Below are 20116 nucleotides of genomic sequence, written 5' to 3' on the forward strand. Positions count from 1 at the left end.
TCTGCAAAATAGGGATTTGATACCTTCTCTCCCTCTTTGGGCTGTGAGCCCTGTGAGGGACCTGATCTTCCCCAGAAGCAGCGTGGATCAGTGGAAAGAGCCCGGGCTTGGGAGTCAGAGGACGTGGGTTCTAATCCCACCTCCACCACTTGTCTGCTGTGTGGCCCTGGGCAAGTCACTTAACTTCTCTGTGCCTCAGTTCGCTCATCTGGAAAATGGGGATGAAGACTGAGAGCCCCACATGGGACAACCTGGTCACATTGTATCTATCCCAGTTCTTAGAACAGTGCTTGGCACAAAGTAAGAGTTAGCGAATACCATCATCATTATTATAATCATTACAGTGTTTGGCACGTAGTAATCAATCAATCAATCAATCGTATTTATTGAGCGCTTGCTGTGTGCAGAGCACTGTACTAAGTGCTTGGGAAGTACAAGTTGGCAACATATAGAGACAGTCCCTACCCAACAGTGGGCTCACAGTCTAAAATAAATACCACAGTTATTATATTATCAGGGGCATGGACAGAACTTTCCCTTCAAAGCCCTACTGAGAGCTCACCTCCTCCAGGAGGCCTTCCCACACTGAGCCCCCTCCTTCCTCTCCCCCTCCTCCCACTCCCCATCCCCCTACCTTACCTTCTTCCCCTCCCCACAGCACCCGCATATATGTATATATGTTTGTACAGATTTATTACTCTATGTGTACATATTTATTCTATTTATTTTATTTTGTTAGTACGTTTGGTTTTGTTCTCTGTCTCCCCCTTCTAGACTGTGAGCCCACTGTTGGGTAGGGACCGTCTCTATCTGTTGCCAACTTGTACTTCCCAAGCGCTTAGTACAGTGCTCTGCACACAGTAAGTGCCCAATAAATACGATTGAATGAATGAATGAACTGTATCACATTGAGAACAGTGAGGGAATTCAGATGATTCCCAGCTACCCTGGGGCCAGAAAATCAGAAAACCAGAGGCAACAGTGCAACAAAACCAACCCCCCTGCAACGCCCAAGTCACAAAAGCAGCATCATGGTTATCTCCACGTTAGGGGCTTATATATGCCAAGAGCTGAGATAGTTGCACATGAATCTGATTGGATACAGTCCCTGATCCACATGGGACTCACACTTTTAATCCCCATTTTACAGATGAGGAAACTGCGGGAATAGAACCCAGCTCTAATCCCGGCTCCGTCACTGGCCTGCTGTTTGACCTAGAGAAAGTCGTTTAAATTCTCTGTATTCAATTCAATTGTATTTATTGAGTGCTTCCAATGTGCAAAGCACTGTACTAAGCACTTGGGAGGGTACAACATAACAACAAACAGACACATTCCTGTCCACTGTGAGTTTATGGTCTAGAGTTTGAGCCTCTGAGCCTCAGTTTTTTCTCCATAAAATGGAGATTGAATATCTGCTCTCCCTCCAGCCACAGACTGTGAGACCCAGGGCCCGTGCTCTATTCATTCATTCATTCAATCATATTTATTGATTGCTTACTGTGTGCAGAGCACTGTACTAAGCGCTTGGGAAGTACAAGTTGTCAACATATAGAGGCGGTCCCTACCCAACAATGGGCTCACAGTCTAGAAGGGGGAGACAGACAACAAAACCAAACCTGTACACAGGTGTCAAAACCGTAAGAAAAAATAGAATTATAGCTATATGCACATCATGCAGCGTGGCTCAGTGGAAAGAGAACGGGCTTTGGAGTCAGAGGTCATGGGTTCAAATCCCGGCTCTGCCATTTGTCAGCTGTGTGACTTTGGGCAAGTCACTTAACTTCTCTGTGCCTCAGTTACCTCATCTGTAAAATGGGGACAACCTGATCACCTTGTAACCTCCCCAGCACTTAGAACAGTGCTTTGCACATAGTAAGCACTTAATACATGCCATTATTATTATTATTATAATATATAGAGACGGCCCCTACCCAACAACAGGCTCACAGCCTAGAAGGGGGAGACGGACAACAAAACGAAACATGTAGACACCAAGAATAAATACAATTATAGCTATATGCACATCATTAACAAAATAGTATAGTAAATATGTACAAGTAAAATAGAGTAATGAATCTGTACAAATATATACAAGTGCTAATATATATGAGTGCTCTATCCGCTGAGCCCTGCCGCTTCTCCACCAAGATACCTCCAGGATACCCTTTCCCAGCTTTTCCAGTTACTGGGCGAGGGAGGGTCTTTGTTCTATTTATGGAAGGGATTTTTCTCTCACAGGCTATTCCTTGGCCACCCTTTTGACGGAAGACGCCATCCTTTACGTAGCAGGTGCTCCTCGAGCCAGCTACACTGGCCAAGTGGTGGTTTACAGCCTTAATGAGCAAGGCAACGTCACAGTCATTCAGTCCCACAAAGGGGATCAGGTGAGTAGGATCTGTTTCAGCCCTAAAGTTGACTCGGTGAGCGTGCCTCACTTCAAAATCATCCCAGGGTGGGCGATTGATAGCCCACCAGCAGGTTGCCAAGAGGGTTTGGGGGGTGGGGTGGAGAGAAGCAGCATGGCTCAGTTGAAAGAGCCCGGGCTTTGGAGTCAGAGGTCATGGGTTCAAATCCCGGCTCTGCCAATTGCCAGCTGTGTGTCTTTGGGCAAGTCTCTTAACTTCTCTGTGCCTCAGTTATCTGTAAAATGGGGATGAAGACTGTGAGCCCCCCGTGGGACAACCTGATCACCTTGTAACCTCCCCGGTGCTTAGAACAGTGCTTTGCACATAGTAAGCGCCTAATAAATACCATTATTATTATCTGACCCCTTTGTCCCTCCAAGAGTCTAAGCGGGACAGATGGTGAGGAAAGTTTTGTTGCGGGAAAGGAATGTATCTGCTCAGTGTTAGATTATACTCTCCCAAGTGCTTCATATTATGCTCTGCACACTTTTAGTGCTCAGTAGATAGGATTAAATGAGGAAAAACCCTTCATATCCCATTCAGTGATGAAATGGAAAAGGCCCAGATCTGACACCAGGTGAAGATCACCAGGATGGACAAATGGGTCTCAAAGAAGGATGTCTCTCAACCTCCATCTTACTAGCTGGCCCTCGTTGGCCAGTGGGAAAAAAAAAATCGTTCTTGGAGTCCTGGAATTTCGAAAGGTCACATGTGACCTGATGAGTGGAAGCACAGTGGAATCCTCAACTAGACTGTAAGCTCCTTGTGGGCAAAAAACTGGTCTACCAGCCCTGTTACGTTGTCAGTCAGTCAATTGTATTTATTGAGCACTTACTGGGTGCAGAGCACTGCTTGGGAGAGTCCAGTAGAATCATAAACAGCCCCATTCCCTGCCCACAATGAGCCTACAAGTCTAGAGGAAGAGAAAGACATGACTAGAAACACACAAATTACAGATATGGACCTAATAGGAACTGCCTCTATATGTTGCCGATTTGTACTGAACAATAATAATAATAATGATGGCATTTGTTAAGCGCTTACTATGTGCAAAGCACTGTTCTAAGCACTGAGGGGAGATACAAGGTGATCAGGTTGTCCCACGTGGGGCTTACAGTCATCATCCCCATTTTACAGATGAGGTAACGGAGGCTCCGAGAAGTTAAATGACTTGCCCAAGGTCACACAGCAGACATGTGGCGGAGCTGGGTCTCAAACCCGTGACCTCTGACTCCAAAGCCCGTGCTCTTTCCACTGAGCTATGCTGTGACTTCCCAAGTGCTTAGTACAGTGCTCTGTACACAGTAAGTGCACAATAAATACGATTGAATGAATGAAGTGTTTTCATTTTTCTTCCAGATTGGCTCCTACTTTGGGAGCGTGGTATGTTCGGTGGATGTGGATCGAAATGGCATTACTGATGTGCTCCTGGTAGGGGCTCCGATGTACATGAATGACTTAAAGAAAGAGGAAGGGAAAGTCTACCTGTTCAGTATCTCAAAGGTAAAAACGAGCGGAAAAGGGTGTACGGCTGAATGTGTTCCTCACGTGGGTCCATCTGAATCCACCAGGATTGGGAATGAGTCATAGGATAATAATTGTGACAATAATAACGATCATCGTGGTATTGGTAAGCAGACAAACAAATGGATTTCGGAGCAAATTAAACCAAAGTGGTCTTTGGAAAGCCAATGACTCGTTTTAGATTAGCATATTTTGGACACAATCAGGAGGACTGATTCTCTGGAGAAGACACTAATGCGAGGAAAAGTCCAGGGAAAAAGTGGAAGAGGCAGACTGGCAGCTAGATGGATAGAGACCATCACAATGAGGAACCGTTAGAAAGGTTGCGGATTATGGCAGAGGACAGGACGTTCTGGAGAAAGTATATGTATGGAGTCTCTATGAATTGGAAACGACTCGACGGCACTTAATAATTTGGTAAGCGCTTACTACAGAGGCAGCGTGGCTCAGTGGAAAGAGCATGGGTTTAGGAGTCAGGGGTCATGGGTTCTAATCCCCGCTCCACCACTTGTCAGCTGTGTGACTTTGGGCAAGTCACTCCACTTCTTTGTGCCTCAGTTTGCTCATCTGTAAAATGAGGATGAAGACTGTGAGCCTCACGTGGGACAACCTGCTTACCTGGTATCCTGAACAGTGCTTGACACTTAGTAAGTGCTTAACAAATACCATTATTATTATTATGTGCCAAGCACTGGGGTACAGACAAGTTAAGCAGGTCTTACACAGTCCCTGTCCCACATGGGGCTCACAGTCTTCATCCCCATTTTACAGATGAGGCAACTGAGACCAAGAGATGTTAAGTGACTTGCCCAAGGTCAAGTGGTGGAGCCAGTATTAGAACCCACGACCTCTGACTCTGGGGCTCATGGATTGGGGGTGTGGGAGAGCAGATATTTAATCTCCATTTTACAGAAAAGGAAACTGAGGTTCAGAGAATTTAAGGTCAAAAGGCAGGCAAGAGGCGATGCTGGAATTAGAACCTGGACCTCCTGTCTCCCAGTGATTATTCTAGTCTTAATCCTTTTTGATGCATGACATTGACACACATTTTCAGGTGTTATAAGATCAATTTGTTCTCTATAAAATAGCAGATTTAAGAAAAGAGTGGAGGAAAAACAATCTTACACAACTGACATTTGGGCCTTGCTCTGGCTATTTTATATGCTTGGCTGAGTGTATCTTCCTTGCCAGTAGCGTTGCTACACGTGGCTAGAGAAACATTTCCATTGTCAGACTATGGCACCAATAACACTCGATCCGCTCACAGAAACACGTACTTTAAGCTTTTGCCCGCAGATTGTTATTTTACGATGAAGAATGGCCACACCAGGCAGTTTGGAACCGTTCTTTATTGATCCAGATGCATTTCCCATCAGCTTGTCAGGAAATTCCGTACCTTGGCGTAAGATTTAGATGTCTGCCCGGCTGTCAGAACTTCCAGTCCTGGTGCATTAAAAAACAAAAATCAGTGACACGCTCAAAAGCAGAGAGAATTCTGGGAAAGTGATGAATTTTTATGTTACCACGGATGCCAGAAAAACAAACACACGAAAGAAACAGATCGAACGAGTCCTACAGGTATAGGAAATTAGGGGAGGATGGAGGACAAGTGGGAAAATTAAGGTCTGACCTCAAGGTAGCCGAGAATATTTTTAGGTCAAGAGATTTCTCTACTTCTGAGAGTCTACACTAATCCGTGGGTTGGCTCCTGAGGCCTAATTCTTGAGGAAATGATTGACAAAGCCTCCGGGGATGGGACTACCTTAGCCAGATGTCTAGATCAATCAGTCAATCAGTTGATCAATGAGAAGCGGCAGGGCCTAATGGCTACAGTTCAGGTCTGGATGTCAGAAGGACCTGGGTTCCAATCCCGGCTCTGCCACTTGTCTGCTGTGTGACCTTGGGCTAGTCATTCACTTCTCTGTGCCTCAGTTAATTCATCTGCAAACTGGAGATTAAGACTGGGAGTCCCATGTGGGACAGAGACTGTATTCAACCTGATTTGCTTGTGTCCATCCAAGAGCTTAATATGGTGCCTGGCACATAGTAAGTGCTTAACGAATACCACTATTATTATTACAATTATCATTATTATTATTACTGAGTTCAGAGCACTGTACTAAGTACTTAAGTACAACAGAGATAGTAGACATGTTCCCTGCCCACAAAGAGCATTCAGTCTAGAGAGTGAGAGACATTAATAAAAATAAAAAATTGTTGATATGGATGTTGTTTTGTTTTGTTTTATAGCATTTATTAAGCACTTACTATGTGCAAAGCACTGTTCTAAGCGCTGGGGAGGTTACAAGATGATCAGGTTTTCCCACATGGGGCTCACAGTCTTCATCCCCATTTTCCAGATGAGGTAACTGAAGCCCAGAGAAGTGAAGTGAAGTGTTGTGGAGTTGAGTTATATGAGTGATAACTCTCTGAGTTAACCCACTCTTCCTTCTGAGATATGAAAGCAGAGCCCCCAAAAATCACAGTTCTGAGAATTTGGTCTCCAAAATGCCTGTGCTGTTGGAACAGGGGGACGTTATTTCATTTATTTTTTACTGTCATCAAAGGCCTGTAATTCAAAACAAAGCAATCCTTCAGATTTTTTAAAATGGCATTTGTAAAGTGCTTACTCGGTGTCAAACACTGTTCTAAGAACTGGGGTAGGTACAAGTTAATTAGGTCAGACTCAGTCCCCATCCCACATGGAGTTCAGTTTAATTAGGAGAGAGAACAGGTATAGTAATAATAATAATAATGATGGAATTTGTTAAGTGCTTACTATGTGTCAGGCACTATTTTAAAAGCTGGGGTAGATACAAGCTATTAAGGTTGGACACAGTCCCTGTCCCACATGGGGCTCCCAGTCTTACACTCCATTTTACAGATGAGGTGACTGAGGCACAGAGAAGTAAAGTGACTTACCCAAGGTCACCCAGCAGACAAGTGGCAGAGCCGGTACTGGAACTCAGGTCCTTCTGACTCCCAGGCGTGTGTTTTCAATCAATCAATCAATCAATCGTATTTATTGAGCGCTTACTGTGTGCAGAACACCACTAGGCCACTCTGCTTCTCATTTAATCCCCTTTTTACAGTTGACGAAACTGAAGCACAGAGAAGTTATGTGACTTGCCCAAGGTCCCACAGAAAGCAATTGACAATTCTGGGATTCGAATCCAGTTCCTCTGACTCCCGGGCCCGGGCTCTTTCCACTAGACTGGACTGTTTTACCCGATTTAGATTGTCGCTAAACTCACATTTCTTTTTTTCCCATTTTGGTATCCTTCTAATCATTTCTTTTTCTTCCTCCCCACCCTCCACCGCACGTTAAGGGAATTCTGGGTCAGCACCAGTTCCTGGAGGGCCCCGCCGGCGTGGAAAACGCTCGCTTTGGATCGGCAATCGCAGCTCTATCCGATGTTAACTTGGACGGCTTCAACGATGCGATAATTGGCTCGCCTTTAGAAAATGAAAACTCTGGAGCCGTTTACATTTACAACGGCTTCCAAACAACGATTCGTACCAAATATTCTCAGGTAATCTGCGTCGGCATTTCTGATCCAGAGGTTTCGGATTCAGTTGAAGCGTCGAGTTGCTTCTCTGACAGGAAGGTGGATCCTAATTGATGATGATGGTGTTTGTTAAGCGCTTACTGTGTGCCAAGCACTGTTCTAAGTGCTGGGGTAGATACAATAATAATAATAATGGCATTTGTTAAGCGCTTACTATTTGCAAAGCACTGTTCTAAGCGCTGAGGTGGATACAAGGTGATAAGGTTGTCTCCCATGGGGCTCACGATCTTAATCCCCATTTTACAGGTAGGTAACTGAGGCGCAGAGAAGCGAAGTGACTTGCCCAAAGTCACACAGCTGATAAGTGGCGGAGTCGGGATTAGAACCCACGACCTCTGACTCCCAAACTTGTGCTCTTTCCACTAAATCATGCTGCTAATTGAGTGTAGGTCAGAAATTAAGCCACACAGAGAGAAAGATGAAGCGTTCAGTGAGAATGAGAATAAATGTGGATTAGGACGGTGGATAAAACATCTCATTTCTTTCTTCCCAGAAAATTTTAGGGTCAGATCCTGTCTTCAACCAACCATTACAGTATTTTGGGAGATCAGTAGATGGCTACAAAGATTTGAACCGTGATTCCATCACCGACGTGGCAGTCGGAGCCTTTGGGAACGTGGTCCAGTTCTGGTGAGTTTTAGTGACAATTTTGGACCAAGCGTTTGCCATCAAGATGCGTGATAACTCGACAGAATAGTTGGGTAGGGACTGTCTCTATATGTTGCCAACTTGTACTTCCCAAGCGCTTAGTATAGTGCTCTGCACACAGTAAGCGCTCAATAAATACGATTGATTGATTGATTGACAGAATAAAAAGTCATCCCCGACCCGTCCACCCACTGGCTCTGAATTCGCGTTTCCTAATTTTAAAACTTGTAACGTGCCCCCTGAATATTCTGCAGTTTAACTTGTTTTAACCAAAGGAATGGTGCTGGAATAATCTAATGCTAGGGGGAAAATGTTGCGCATATTGTCTGTAAGCCAGTACTGCCCAGTTCCTGTTAGGAAAAGTGGTCTTGTGAGCATAATATCTATTGTTCCTAAAATGTATTGAAAGCAGCAAAGTTGGATGGAATCAGTGACATTATAAGGAGCTGTCAGCCAGTCACTGGCTTTGAATATTACCCACATATGGCAAGAATCTATTCACACTACCAGTGCAGGATAACTGGCTTAAAGAAATAGAAACCTGATTAACCTCAAATTGATTTACTCAAAATAGCCCTTGATTGGGTTGATTTCCCAATTAACCCTGATTTGCAAGGAGTAATACCTGATTTACTAAATGGAGTGAATTCCAGTTGCAAATGTGAGTCAGAGACATGTCCCAACCCACTCATTTTGCATCTATCTATGATCACCTTGTATCCCCCCAGCGCTTAGAACAGTTCTTGGCACATAGTAAGCACTTCAAAAATACCATTATTATTATTATTATTATTATTATTATCTATCTCAGAACTTAGTACAGTGCCTGGCACATAGTAAGCACATAATAATAATAATAATAATGGTATTTCTTAAGCCCTTACTATGTGCCAAGTACTGTTCTAAGCATTGGGTAGATACAAGGTAATGAGGTTATCCCACATGGGGCTCATGGTCTTAATCCCCATTTTACAGATGAGATAACTGAGGCTCAGAGAACTTAAGTGGCTTGCCCAAGATCACACAGCAGACAAGTGGTGGAGGAAGAATTAGAACCCACATCCTGTGACATCCCAAGCCCAAGCTCTTTCCACTAAGCCACACTGCTTCTCAGTGCTATCCACGCTGCTTTGTTGATAGAGAGCATGGGCCTGAGAGTAAGAAGGACCTGGTTTCTAATCCCACTCCACCACATGTCTGCTGTGTGACCTTGGAGAAGTCACTTCACTTCTCTGGGCCTCAGTTACCTCATCTGGAAAATGAGGATAATGACTTTGAGCCCCACATGGGACAGGGACTGTGTCCAACCTAATTAACTTGTAACCACCCCAGCGCTTAGTACAGTGCCTGTCACACAGTAAGTGCTTAACAAATGCCATAGTTATTATAATAATAATCATGGCATTTATTAAGCACTTACTATGTGCAAAGCACTGTTCTAAGCTCTGGGGAGGTTGCAAGGTGATCAGGTTTTCCCACGGGGGGTTCACAGTCAATCCCCATTTTATAGATGAGGTAACTGAGGCCCAGAGAAGTTAAGTGACTTGCCCAAACTCACACAGCTGACAGTTGGCGGACCTGGGATTTGAACCCATGACCACTGACTCCAAAGCCCGTGCTCTTTCCACTGACCCACACTGCTTCTCTATAGCCACGCTGCTTCTCTATAGCCATGATGCTTCTCTATAACCATGCTGCTTCTCTATTATCTATTAGTTATTATTATCATCATTCTGTGCCTCAGTTTCCTCAACCACTACTACTTAGTGAGCCCCATGGGGGACAGGGACTGCACCCGACCTGATTAGCATGTGTGTACCCTAGTGCTTAAAAACAGTGCTTGACTTAGAGAAAGCTTTTAACATATATGATTTAAAAAAGTAGAATTATTCTCATTCCTGGGAGTGATGACCTCAATCTCCACCCAACCCGAGCCAATCTTCCTCAAACTGAAGATTTTCCAGAAGGCAGCTGGGTCAGAAAGACTCCAGTAGAATCCCACTGATTCATTCATTCATTCATTCATTCAATCATATTTATTGAGCACTTACTGTGTGCAGAGCACTGTACTAAGTGCTTGGGAAGTACAAGTTGGCAACATAGAGAGACAGTCCCTACCCAATGGCGGGCTCACAGTCTAGAAGGGGGAGACAGATAACAAAAGAAAGCATATTAACCAAATAAAATAAATAGAATAAATATGTCCAAATAAAATAAATAAATAAATAGAGTAATAAATCCGTACAAACATATCTACATATATGCAGGTGCTGTGGGGAGGGGAAGGAGGTAAGGTTGGGGGGATGGGGAGGGGGAGGAGGGGGAACTCACTGATCTTGACATGGTGCTACTAAAAAAGAGAATTAGTGATTTGCTACACTTACCATCAAGTGAAATCCTGTGGATGATATTTGACATTGACAGTTGGTCCTTTAGGATTGGCCATTGGTTTTATTTTCTTCTATTGGTCACTATCCATTCATTCATTCAATCATATTTATTGAGTGCCCAACTGTGTGCAGAACACTGTACTAAGTGCTTGGGAAGTACAGATCGGCAACATATAGAGACAGTCCCTACCCAACAATGGGCTCACAGTGACTTATATTTATTGAGCTCTTACTGTGTGCAGAAATCTGTGCTAAACACTTGGGGAAAATATACAATAGACTCGGTCGACACAATTCCTGCCCACAAGGAGCTTACATTTAATTAACATGATACAACTAAGGAGACATCAATGATGTTATTTGTATAGCTGTTACAATCGTTACCTTGTATCCCCCCAGTGCTTAAAACAGTGCTTGGCACATAGTAAGCACTTAGCAAATGCCATCATCATTATTATTATTATTATTATTATTGTTTATCTCCAGGGTGATTAAGGATCAATCAATGGTATTTTCTGAGTGCTTTAATATCAATAAACTAAAACCATATTCATTTGGATTTACCTCATTTCAAAAGAAATAGAAATAGAAATGAGAATGAGAATTTCAATAGAAATAGAAATGAGAAGCAGCGTGGCTCAGTGAAAAGAGCCCGGGCTTTGGAATCAGAGGTCAAGGGTTCAAATCCCAGCTCTGCCACTTGTCAGCTGTGTGACTTTGGGCAAGTCACTTAACTTCTCTGGGCCTCAGTTACCTCATCTGTAAAATGGGGATTAAGACTGTGAGCCCCACGTGGGACAACCTGATCACCATGTAACCTTCCCAGCCCTTAGAACAGTGTTTTGCAGATAGTAATGCCATTACTATTATTAATAGAACTAGAACATGATTGAAGGACAGTAAATTTGATTTTATGGCTAATGCAGTTCAAACCTCAGAAATATGGAATAGATAAATTCTCCCCAGGAAGCAAATGAATGAGTGAAAACAAATCGAACTTTGAAGCCAGGAAAAAATCTCCAAGAGAATCTGGACTAATTCCGTTCTTCACTGGAAAGAATACACTTTAACAGATCAATAGTATCCAAATTCATAGAAGGTAGTCAGGTACATTTTTGAGTGTTGGGACATTAATCTCCTGCTCTAGGGAAGGGGTAGAGAATTTTCGATAACTACAGCTGACAGTGGGTCCAGAAATTTAGGCTTTTAAAGTGGTTCTCAGACATTACCTCAATCCGTATTCAATTCTACATTGCAGGTCACAGAGTATTGCAAGTGTGTCTGTAGAAGCTTTCTTTACACCCGATAAAATCAGTTTGCTGAAGAAGAATACTGAGATAGCCGTCAAGTTATGCTTCAGGGCAAAATTTAGACCCGTGGAACAAACCAATCAAGTGGGTAAGAAAAACTGGATTATACCTGTTTTTTAAAAATACGTTAGAAAATAAAGTGACTAGAACTGTAAAGCTGGTGCCTCTAAAAGAAATAGCACTGGTTGTTTATTGACATCTGGATCTTCAATGCAAGAGGAGGCCAGAAAATATTAAGACAGGGATTTCCCCTAACAAGGAAAAGGAATAAACCTAGGGCAGAAACTGGCCAAATTACTGCACATTCAGACACTCCTCTCTAAATCAATCGATCAATCCATTAATCAAATGTATTTAATATACATTAGTACCCATCCTATCCCATCTGGATTACTGTATCAGCTTCCTTGCTGGCCTTTCAGCCTCCTGTCTCTCCCCACTCCAGTTCATACTTCACTCTGGTGTCCGGATCATTTTTCTACAACAACGTTCAGGCCGTGTTTCCCCGATCCTCTAGATACTCCAGCGGTGGCCCAACCCTCTCGTCAAACAAAAATTCCTCACCATTGGCTTTAAAACACTCCACCACCTTGGCCTCTCCTGCCTCACCTCACTACTCTTCTACTACAACCCAGCCCGCACACTCCGCTCCTCTATTGTTAGCCTTCTCACTGTGCCTTGATCTGGGGGTTAAGACTGTGAGCCCCCCTTGGGACAACCTGATCACCTTGTAATCTCCCCAGTGCTTAGAGCAGTGCTTTGTGCATAATAAATGCCATAATTATTATATAGTAATTATAATATAATATACAGTTATTATTATTAATAATGGCATTTAATAAGCACTTACTATGCGCAAAGCACTGTTATTACAAGTTAATCAGGTTGAACATAGTCCCTGTCCCACATGAGGCTCACATTCTTAATCCCCATTTTACAGATGACGTAACTGAGGTCCAGAGAAGTGAAGTGACTTGTCCAAGGTCACACAGCGGACAAAGTGCTGTGGAACTGAAAGAGGGGTGAATATAGGGAGTAAATCAGGGCAATGCCGAAGGGAGTGGGAGAAGAGGGAAAAGGAGGGCCAGGTTGTATAGCCCTATGTTGCCAGCTTGTACTTCCCAAGCACTTAGTACAGTGCTCTGCACACAGTAAGTGCTCAATAAATACGATTGATTGATTGATTGAGGGCCTAGTTGGGAAAAGTCTCTCTGAGGAGACATGCCTTCAATAAGTACAGTGCTCTGCACACAGTAAGCACTCAATAAATACGGTTGAATGAATAAGGCTCTCAAAGGGGTGAGAGTGATCGTGATGATGATGATGGTATTAAGCGCTAACTATATGCAAAGCACTGTTCTAAGCGCTGATCATCTGTCGGATATGAAGAGGAATGGCATTCCAGGTGAGAGGTTGGCGGCAAGATGGATGAGATTGAGGTCTGGTGAATAGGTTGACATGAGAGGAATGAAGTCTGCCGGCTGTGCTGTAGTAGTAAAGCAGCGAGGTGACATAGGAGGGGGTAAGGTGATTGAGTGCTTTAAAGCCAGTGGTAAAGAGTTTCTGTTTGATGTAGAGTGGATAGGCAACCACTGGAGGTTCTTGAGGGAGGGGGAAACACAGACTGAGTTTTTTGGTAGAAAAACGATGTGGGTGGCAGAGCAGAGTGAAGTATGGACTGAAGTGGGGAGAGACAGGAGGCAGGGAATTCAGCAAGGAGACCAATGCAGTAATAAAAACAGGATGGAATAAGTGGGAGCAGTTAATCCTAAGTGATTTTAGACACAGGACTGTGGAGAGAGAACTGGAGGTGATGAAGATGGGCCCCGGGGCAGAAAAGTCCACTTTCATTCATGTCCAAAAATGAGAGGGAAAACTCTCTGCCACTGCAAAAGCATTGATTCTTTCTGTAACCTTTATTGTATGGCAACCAACGTTCAGCATAAAAGGGAGGAAATCGGATCCCTGGATCCTCATGTGAAAGCTGACTGGATGAATATTGCCTATTCATTCATTCAGTCGTATTTATTGAGTGCTTACTGTGTGCAGCACTGTACTAAGCGCTTGGGAAGTATAAATCGGCAACATATATAGAGAGTCCCGGGCTCATAGTCGGGAGCAGTGGCAATGCTCAGTACTGTAGAGCTTAAAAATTGAGAAAGAGGCAAAGTGTGACTCATCCCAACGTTCCCCCCCAGCCTTAGAACAATGCTTGACATGTACTAAGCACTTTACAAATATTATTATTATTATTGATTGAAGCCCAGATGCATGCTCTGGCATGGGGATCCTATATCTCAATTGATCAATCAATCTCTTGTATTTATCGAGACCTTACTCTGGGCCAGAAGGAGGCAGTGGATAAAGGATGTGAATTTAAACACAGGTGCAATGCAGAAGGGAGAGCGAGAAGACGAAATGAGGGTTTAGTCAGGGAAGGGCTCTTGGAGATGTGCTTTTAATGAATTTTAATTAACTGAAATTAATAACGGGGTCAAAAATCATCTCAAAGTTCACAGCCTATGAATTGTCTTGCCCATTTGAACTTAAGAAGGGTATTGTGGTTGAATTTCTAGACTCATGGGTTCTCTTGGCTCAGCTACCAAGGGTCAATGGCAAATGTGGCCAAATTCCTCGCTTTCTAAAATCCTTAAAATATATTTATAAAACACCTTACTGGGTATAATGCACTCTGTTAAGCATTTGGGCAAATAGACCGGACACATAAGTTGCATTTCCTGCTCACAAGAAGCTTACCTTCTTATGGGGACGACCATCAATAAAAATATTAACTAGAACACTTACAGAAATAGTTTTTCCACATTCCATATTCCCTTTAAAACCTTATTGAAGTCACATCTCCTCTAAGAGGCCTTCCTGACTAAGCCCTCCTTTCCTCTTCTCCCACTTCTTTCTGCGTCGCCCTGATTTTCTCCCTTTATTCATCCGCCCTCCCAGCCCAAAAGCACTCTTGCAAATATCTGTTATTTATTTATTCATTTATTTATTTATTTTAATGTCTGTTCTTCTAGACTCTAAGCTAGTTGTGGGCAGGGAATGTGTCAGTGTATTGTTATATTGTACTCTCCCAAGGGTTTAGTAGTGTTTCCCACATAGTAAGCATTCAATCAATCAATCAATCGTATTCATTGAGCGCTTACTGTGTGCAGAGCACTGTACTAAGCGCTTGGGAAGTACAAGTTGGCAACAATAAGTGTGACTGAATGAATAGACGATATCCCTCACCAACCTCAGAGAAATGTGCTACAGAAAAATAAGATAACGTGTAAAAGCGGCAGAAATGAGTATGACTTTTAGAACTCACAAATTGTTTTCCAGGGCTTGTACAGTAATATGATTTCTTGCCGTGGAAATCCGGCTTTTGTTTATAACTGAGAGCAATATACTTGTGATTCCCAGCAATTTAATTTTGATGAGACATATGATCTACTTTTTTTTCCCCCCAATTCAGATATCATATACAATGTGACCCTCGATGCAGACCGCTTTTCATCCAGAGTAACTTCCCGGGGATTGTTCAGAGAAAACAACGAAAGGAATATTCAGAAGAACATCAGGGTAGACGGAGGAGTCACCTGCTCAGATCACATCATCATTATTCAGGTAGACTACGTCGCCGCATTTCATCCTTTCACACATCACAAACCTAGCTGATGGAAAAGTTGTGTAGAAGATGAGCTGTAGGAAAGCGGTGTGGCTTAGTGGATAGAGTTGCAGCCTGCGAGTCAGAAGGACTTGGGTTCTAATTCCACTTGTCTGCTGGGTGAATTTGGGCAAGTTACTTCTCTCCTCTGGGCTTCAGTTACCTCATCAATAAAATGGGAATGAAAACTGTGAGCCCTATATGGGACAGGGGCTGTGTCCAACCCAATTTCCTTGCATCTCCCCTAGGGCTTATAAAAGTACTTGACACACAATAAGCATTTAACGAATACCATTATTATTATTAGGGTGGCTAGAACATTTCCTTCCTATTTCCAGAGCCCCAATCTTCTGTAAGATGGACATTTAATATCTCTTCTCCCTCCTACATAGAGAGTGAATCCCATGTGGGACAGGGACAGTCACCAAACTGATTAGCTTGTATCTACCCCAGTGCTTAGAGAAGCAGCGTGGCTCAGTGGAAAGAGCCCGGGCTTTGGAGTCAGAGGTCATGGGTTCCAATCCTGGCTCCACCAATTGTCAGCTGTGTGACCTTGGGCAAGTCACTTCTGTGCCTCAATTACCTCTTCTGTAAAATGGGGATTAAAAGCGTGAGCCCCACGTGGGACAACCTGATTACCCTGTATCTACCCCAGTGCTTAGAACAGTGCTTGGCACATAACAAATACCATCATTGATATTATTCTCCATTTTCATTTCCCAAAATATATAACTACTCCTGCCTGACTGAAAATGGAGAATAATAATATTTATGGTATTTGTTAAGCACTTACTAAGGGCCAAGCACTGTTCTAGGCACTGGGGTAGATACAGAGTAATCAGGTAAGGGTAGTTATATATTTTGGGAGCAGATTAATGCTTCCCCTTAGCCCAAACTCTTTCTCCATTAGAAGCTGCAGAACCTCTGGAAGAACTTAATAGTGGTTGCTTTCCTTCCTGATCACCCATTGTCCTATAAGCGCCATGTGGACTGGGAATGTGTCTGTTTATTGTTCTATAGTACACGCTCAATTTATATGACTGAATGAATGAACATGGCATAGTGGATACAGCACAGGCCTGGAATTCATTTTATTTTATTATTTTATTTTACTTGTACATATTTACTATTCTATTTATTTTGTTAATGATGTGCATTTAGCTTTAATTCTATTTGCTCTGACAACTCGACACCAGTCCACATGTTTCGTTTTGTTGTCTGTCTCCCCCTTCTAGACTGTGAGCCCGTTGTTGGGTAGGGACCGTCTCTATATGCTGCCAACTTGTACTTCCCAAGCGCTTAGTACAGTGCTCTGCACACAGTAAGCGCTCAATAACTACAACTGAATGAAAGTCAGAGGGCCGTGGGTTCTAATTCTGGCTCCACCATTTGTCTGCTGTGTGACCTTGGGCAAGTCACTTCACTTCTGGGCCTCAGTTTCCTCATCCGTAAAATAGGGATTAAGACTCAGCCCCACATGGCCCAGGGACTGTGTCCAACCTGATTTGCTTGTAACCACCCCAGCGCTTAGGACAGTGCCTGGCAGACAGTGAGCACTTAACAAATACCAGAATTATTATTAAGAAGAATGAATGGATGGACAATCCAACACCCCAAATTTCCCTCATGTAACCCAGTCTAGGCCTCTCTACCATGAATTTCTCCACACCCCCCATTCACCCCGCTGATATTTTTGGCCTCTCCAACTTCCTGTGGTAATGAATTCCATATGTTAACCTCCCAGGGCGTGAAGAAGCCTTTCCTTTTGTTTGCTTACACTTACCCCTTTCAAGCTTCAGCAGGTTTCCCCACATCCTGCCTTTGTGTAACTGGGCGAAGGATTCCATTTTTGTCCCGTCCCTTTTTTTTTTTTTCTTTAACCTTCAGTCATTTCCCTTCCCAGCCTTCCCGAAAAAAAATTCCCACTTCTCCGTCCGTATAAGGAGCCCAAATTATCTTTGTGGGCCTTCTGTTAAAAACTTCCTATCTGTCAATCGATTGATTCACTAACTAGGTTAGCCCTTATCTACCATTCATTCAGTCATATTTATTGAGCACTTACTGTGTGCAGAGCACTGTACTAAATGCTTGGGAAGTACAAGTTGGCAACATATAGAGACAGTCCCTACCCAACAGCGGGCTATCAATCAATCAATCAATCGTATTTATTGAGCGCTTACTGTGTACAGAGCACTGTACTAAGCGCTTGGGAAGTACAAGTTGGCAACATATAGAGACGGTCCCTACCCAACAGTGGGCTCACAGTCTAGAAAGTCTATCAGTCAATTAACTGATTGACTGGGGTGATTCTTCCTGGTTAACAATTAATTGATTCATCAAATGTCCAGCTCTATGAGGAGTTCTTACCTTTAGAATGAAAACTCCTTGTGGGCAAGGAACGTGTCTACCAAATCTGTTATCTTATACTCTCCCAAGTGCTTAGTACAGTGCTCTGCACTCAGTAAATGCTCAACATATACGATTGATGGATTAAGTACAGTGCTCTGCACTCAGTAAATGCTCAACATATACGATTGATGGATTAAGTACAGTGCTCTGCACTCAGTAAATGCTCAACATATACGATCGATGGATTAACTGATTTTATCTAATCCATTTCTTCTCCGGGTATATTATAATAATAATAATGATAACGATGATGGTATTTGTAAAGCACTTACTATGTGCAAAGCACTGTTCTAAGCGCTGGGGGTGATACAAGGTTATGAGTTTGTCCCACGCAGGGCTCACAGTCTTCATCCCCATTTTACAGATGAGGGAACTGAGGCCCAGAGAAGTGAAGTGACTTGCCCAAAGTGACACAGCTGACAAGTGGCGGAACCGGGATTAGAACCCATGACCTCGGACTCCCAAGCCCGAGCTCCTTCCACTGAGCCATGCTGCTTCTCTAATATTATGCCCTTACCCTCAATCAGTCAACAGATTGATGGAGTCTCCCGTTGTATTATATATTATGGGAACCTGAATGGCACAGTGGGAGGCAGCATGGTGTGGTAAATAGAGGCCGGGCCTGGGAGACACAAGGTCATGGGTTCTAATCCTGGCTCCACCACTTATCTGCCTTGTGGTCTTGAGCAAGTCACTTCACTTCTGTGTCTCGGTGACCTCATCTATAAAATGGGGATTAAGACTGTGAGCCCCATGCGGGACAGGGATTTGGTCCAACCCGATTAGCTTGTATCCATCCCAGTGCTTATCATAGTCTCTATATGTTGCCGACTTGTACTTCCCAAGTGCTTAGTACAGTGCTCTGCATACAGTAAGCGCTCAATAAATATGATAAAATATTTATTTTACTTGTACATATCTATTCTATTTATTTTATTTTGTTAATATGTTTGGTTTTGTTCCCTGTCTCCCCCTTCTAGACTGTGAGCCCACTGTTGGGTAGGGACCGTCTCTATATGTTGCCAACTTGTACTTCCCAAGCGCTTAGTCCAGTGCTCTGCACACAGTAAGCGCTCAATAAATACGATTGATTGATTGATTGAATGAATGAATAGTGCCTGGCACATAGTAAGCGCTTAACAAATACCACATTTTTTAATGTCTTTCCTAAGATATGGTCCCTACAATTAGCATGGTTTTTTTTTTTGGTATGGTATTTGTTAAGCACTTACTATGTTCTAGTCACTGTACTAAGCAATGGGGTCGAAACAGGCTAATCAGGTTGGACCTAGTCCCTGTCCCATATGGGGCTCATAGTCTTAATCCCCATTTTATAGGTGAGGTAACTGAGGCCCAGTGAAGAGAAGTGACTTGTCTTTACAGAATCAGGCCTCGAACCCAGGTCTTTTAACTCCCAGGCCTACGCTCTACCAACTCCATGCTGCTTCCATGATTTTATTCATTCAATCAATCAATCAATCAATCGTATTTATTGAGCGCTTACTATGTGCAGAGCACTGTACTAAGCGCTTGGGAAGTACAAATTGGCATCACATAGAGACGGTCTCTACCCAACAGTGGGCTCACAGTCTAAAAGGGGGAGACAGAGAACAGAACCAAACATACCAACAAAATAAAATAAGTAGGATAGAAATGTACAAGTAAAATAAATAAATAAATAAATAGAGTAATAAATATGTACAACCATATATACATATATACAGGTGCTGTGGGGAAGGGAAGGAGGTAAGACGGGGGGATGGAGAGGGGGACGAGGGGGAGAGGAAAGAAGGGGCTCAGTCTGGGAAGGCCTCCTGGAGGAGGTGAGCTCTCAGCAGGGCCTTGAAGGGAGGAAGAGAGCTAGCTTGGCGGATGGGCAGAGGGATTGGGGGCATTCCAGGCCCGGGGGATGACATGGGCCGGGGGTCGATGGCGGGACAGGCGAGAGCGAGGTACGGTGAGGAGATCAGCGGTAGAGGAGCGGAGGGTGCGGACTGGGCTGTAGAAGGAGAGAAGGGAGGTGAGGTAGGAGGGGGCGAGGTGATGGAGAGCCTTGAAGCCCAGGGTGAGGAGTTTCTGCTTGATGCGCAGATTGATCGGTAGCCATTGGAGGTTTTTGAGGAGGGGAGTAATATGTCCAGAGCGTTTCTGGACAAAGATAATCCGGGCAGCAGCATGAAGTATGGATTGAAGT

At 43.5% G+C, this 20116-nt stretch overlaps 1 protein-coding gene across 1 annotated transcript in view; it reads left to right on the forward strand.

The window, feature by feature from the left end:
* ITGA2 (integrin subunit alpha 2) overlaps positions 1–20116 on the forward strand; it is a 133697-nt gene that overhangs the window by 70171 nt on the left and 43410 nt on the right. The window contains exons 12-17 of the mRNA XM_038765572.1: positions 2242–2387; positions 3768–3911; positions 7262–7465; positions 7995–8131; positions 11798–11937; positions 15322–15473. Coding sequence (XP_038621500.1) covers positions 2242–2387; positions 3768–3911; positions 7262–7465; positions 7995–8131; positions 11798–11937; positions 15322–15473 — 923 coding nt within the window. The remainder of the gene's footprint in view (positions 1–2241; positions 2388–3767; positions 3912–7261; positions 7466–7994; positions 8132–11797; positions 11938–15321; positions 15474–20116) is intronic.

Source organism: Tachyglossus aculeatus, chromosome 23 (genome assembly GCF_015852505.1).
Source record: "Tachyglossus aculeatus isolate mTacAcu1 chromosome 23, mTacAcu1.pri, whole genome shotgun sequence".
Taxonomy (NCBI): domain Eukaryota; kingdom Metazoa; phylum Chordata; class Mammalia; order Monotremata; family Tachyglossidae; genus Tachyglossus; species Tachyglossus aculeatus.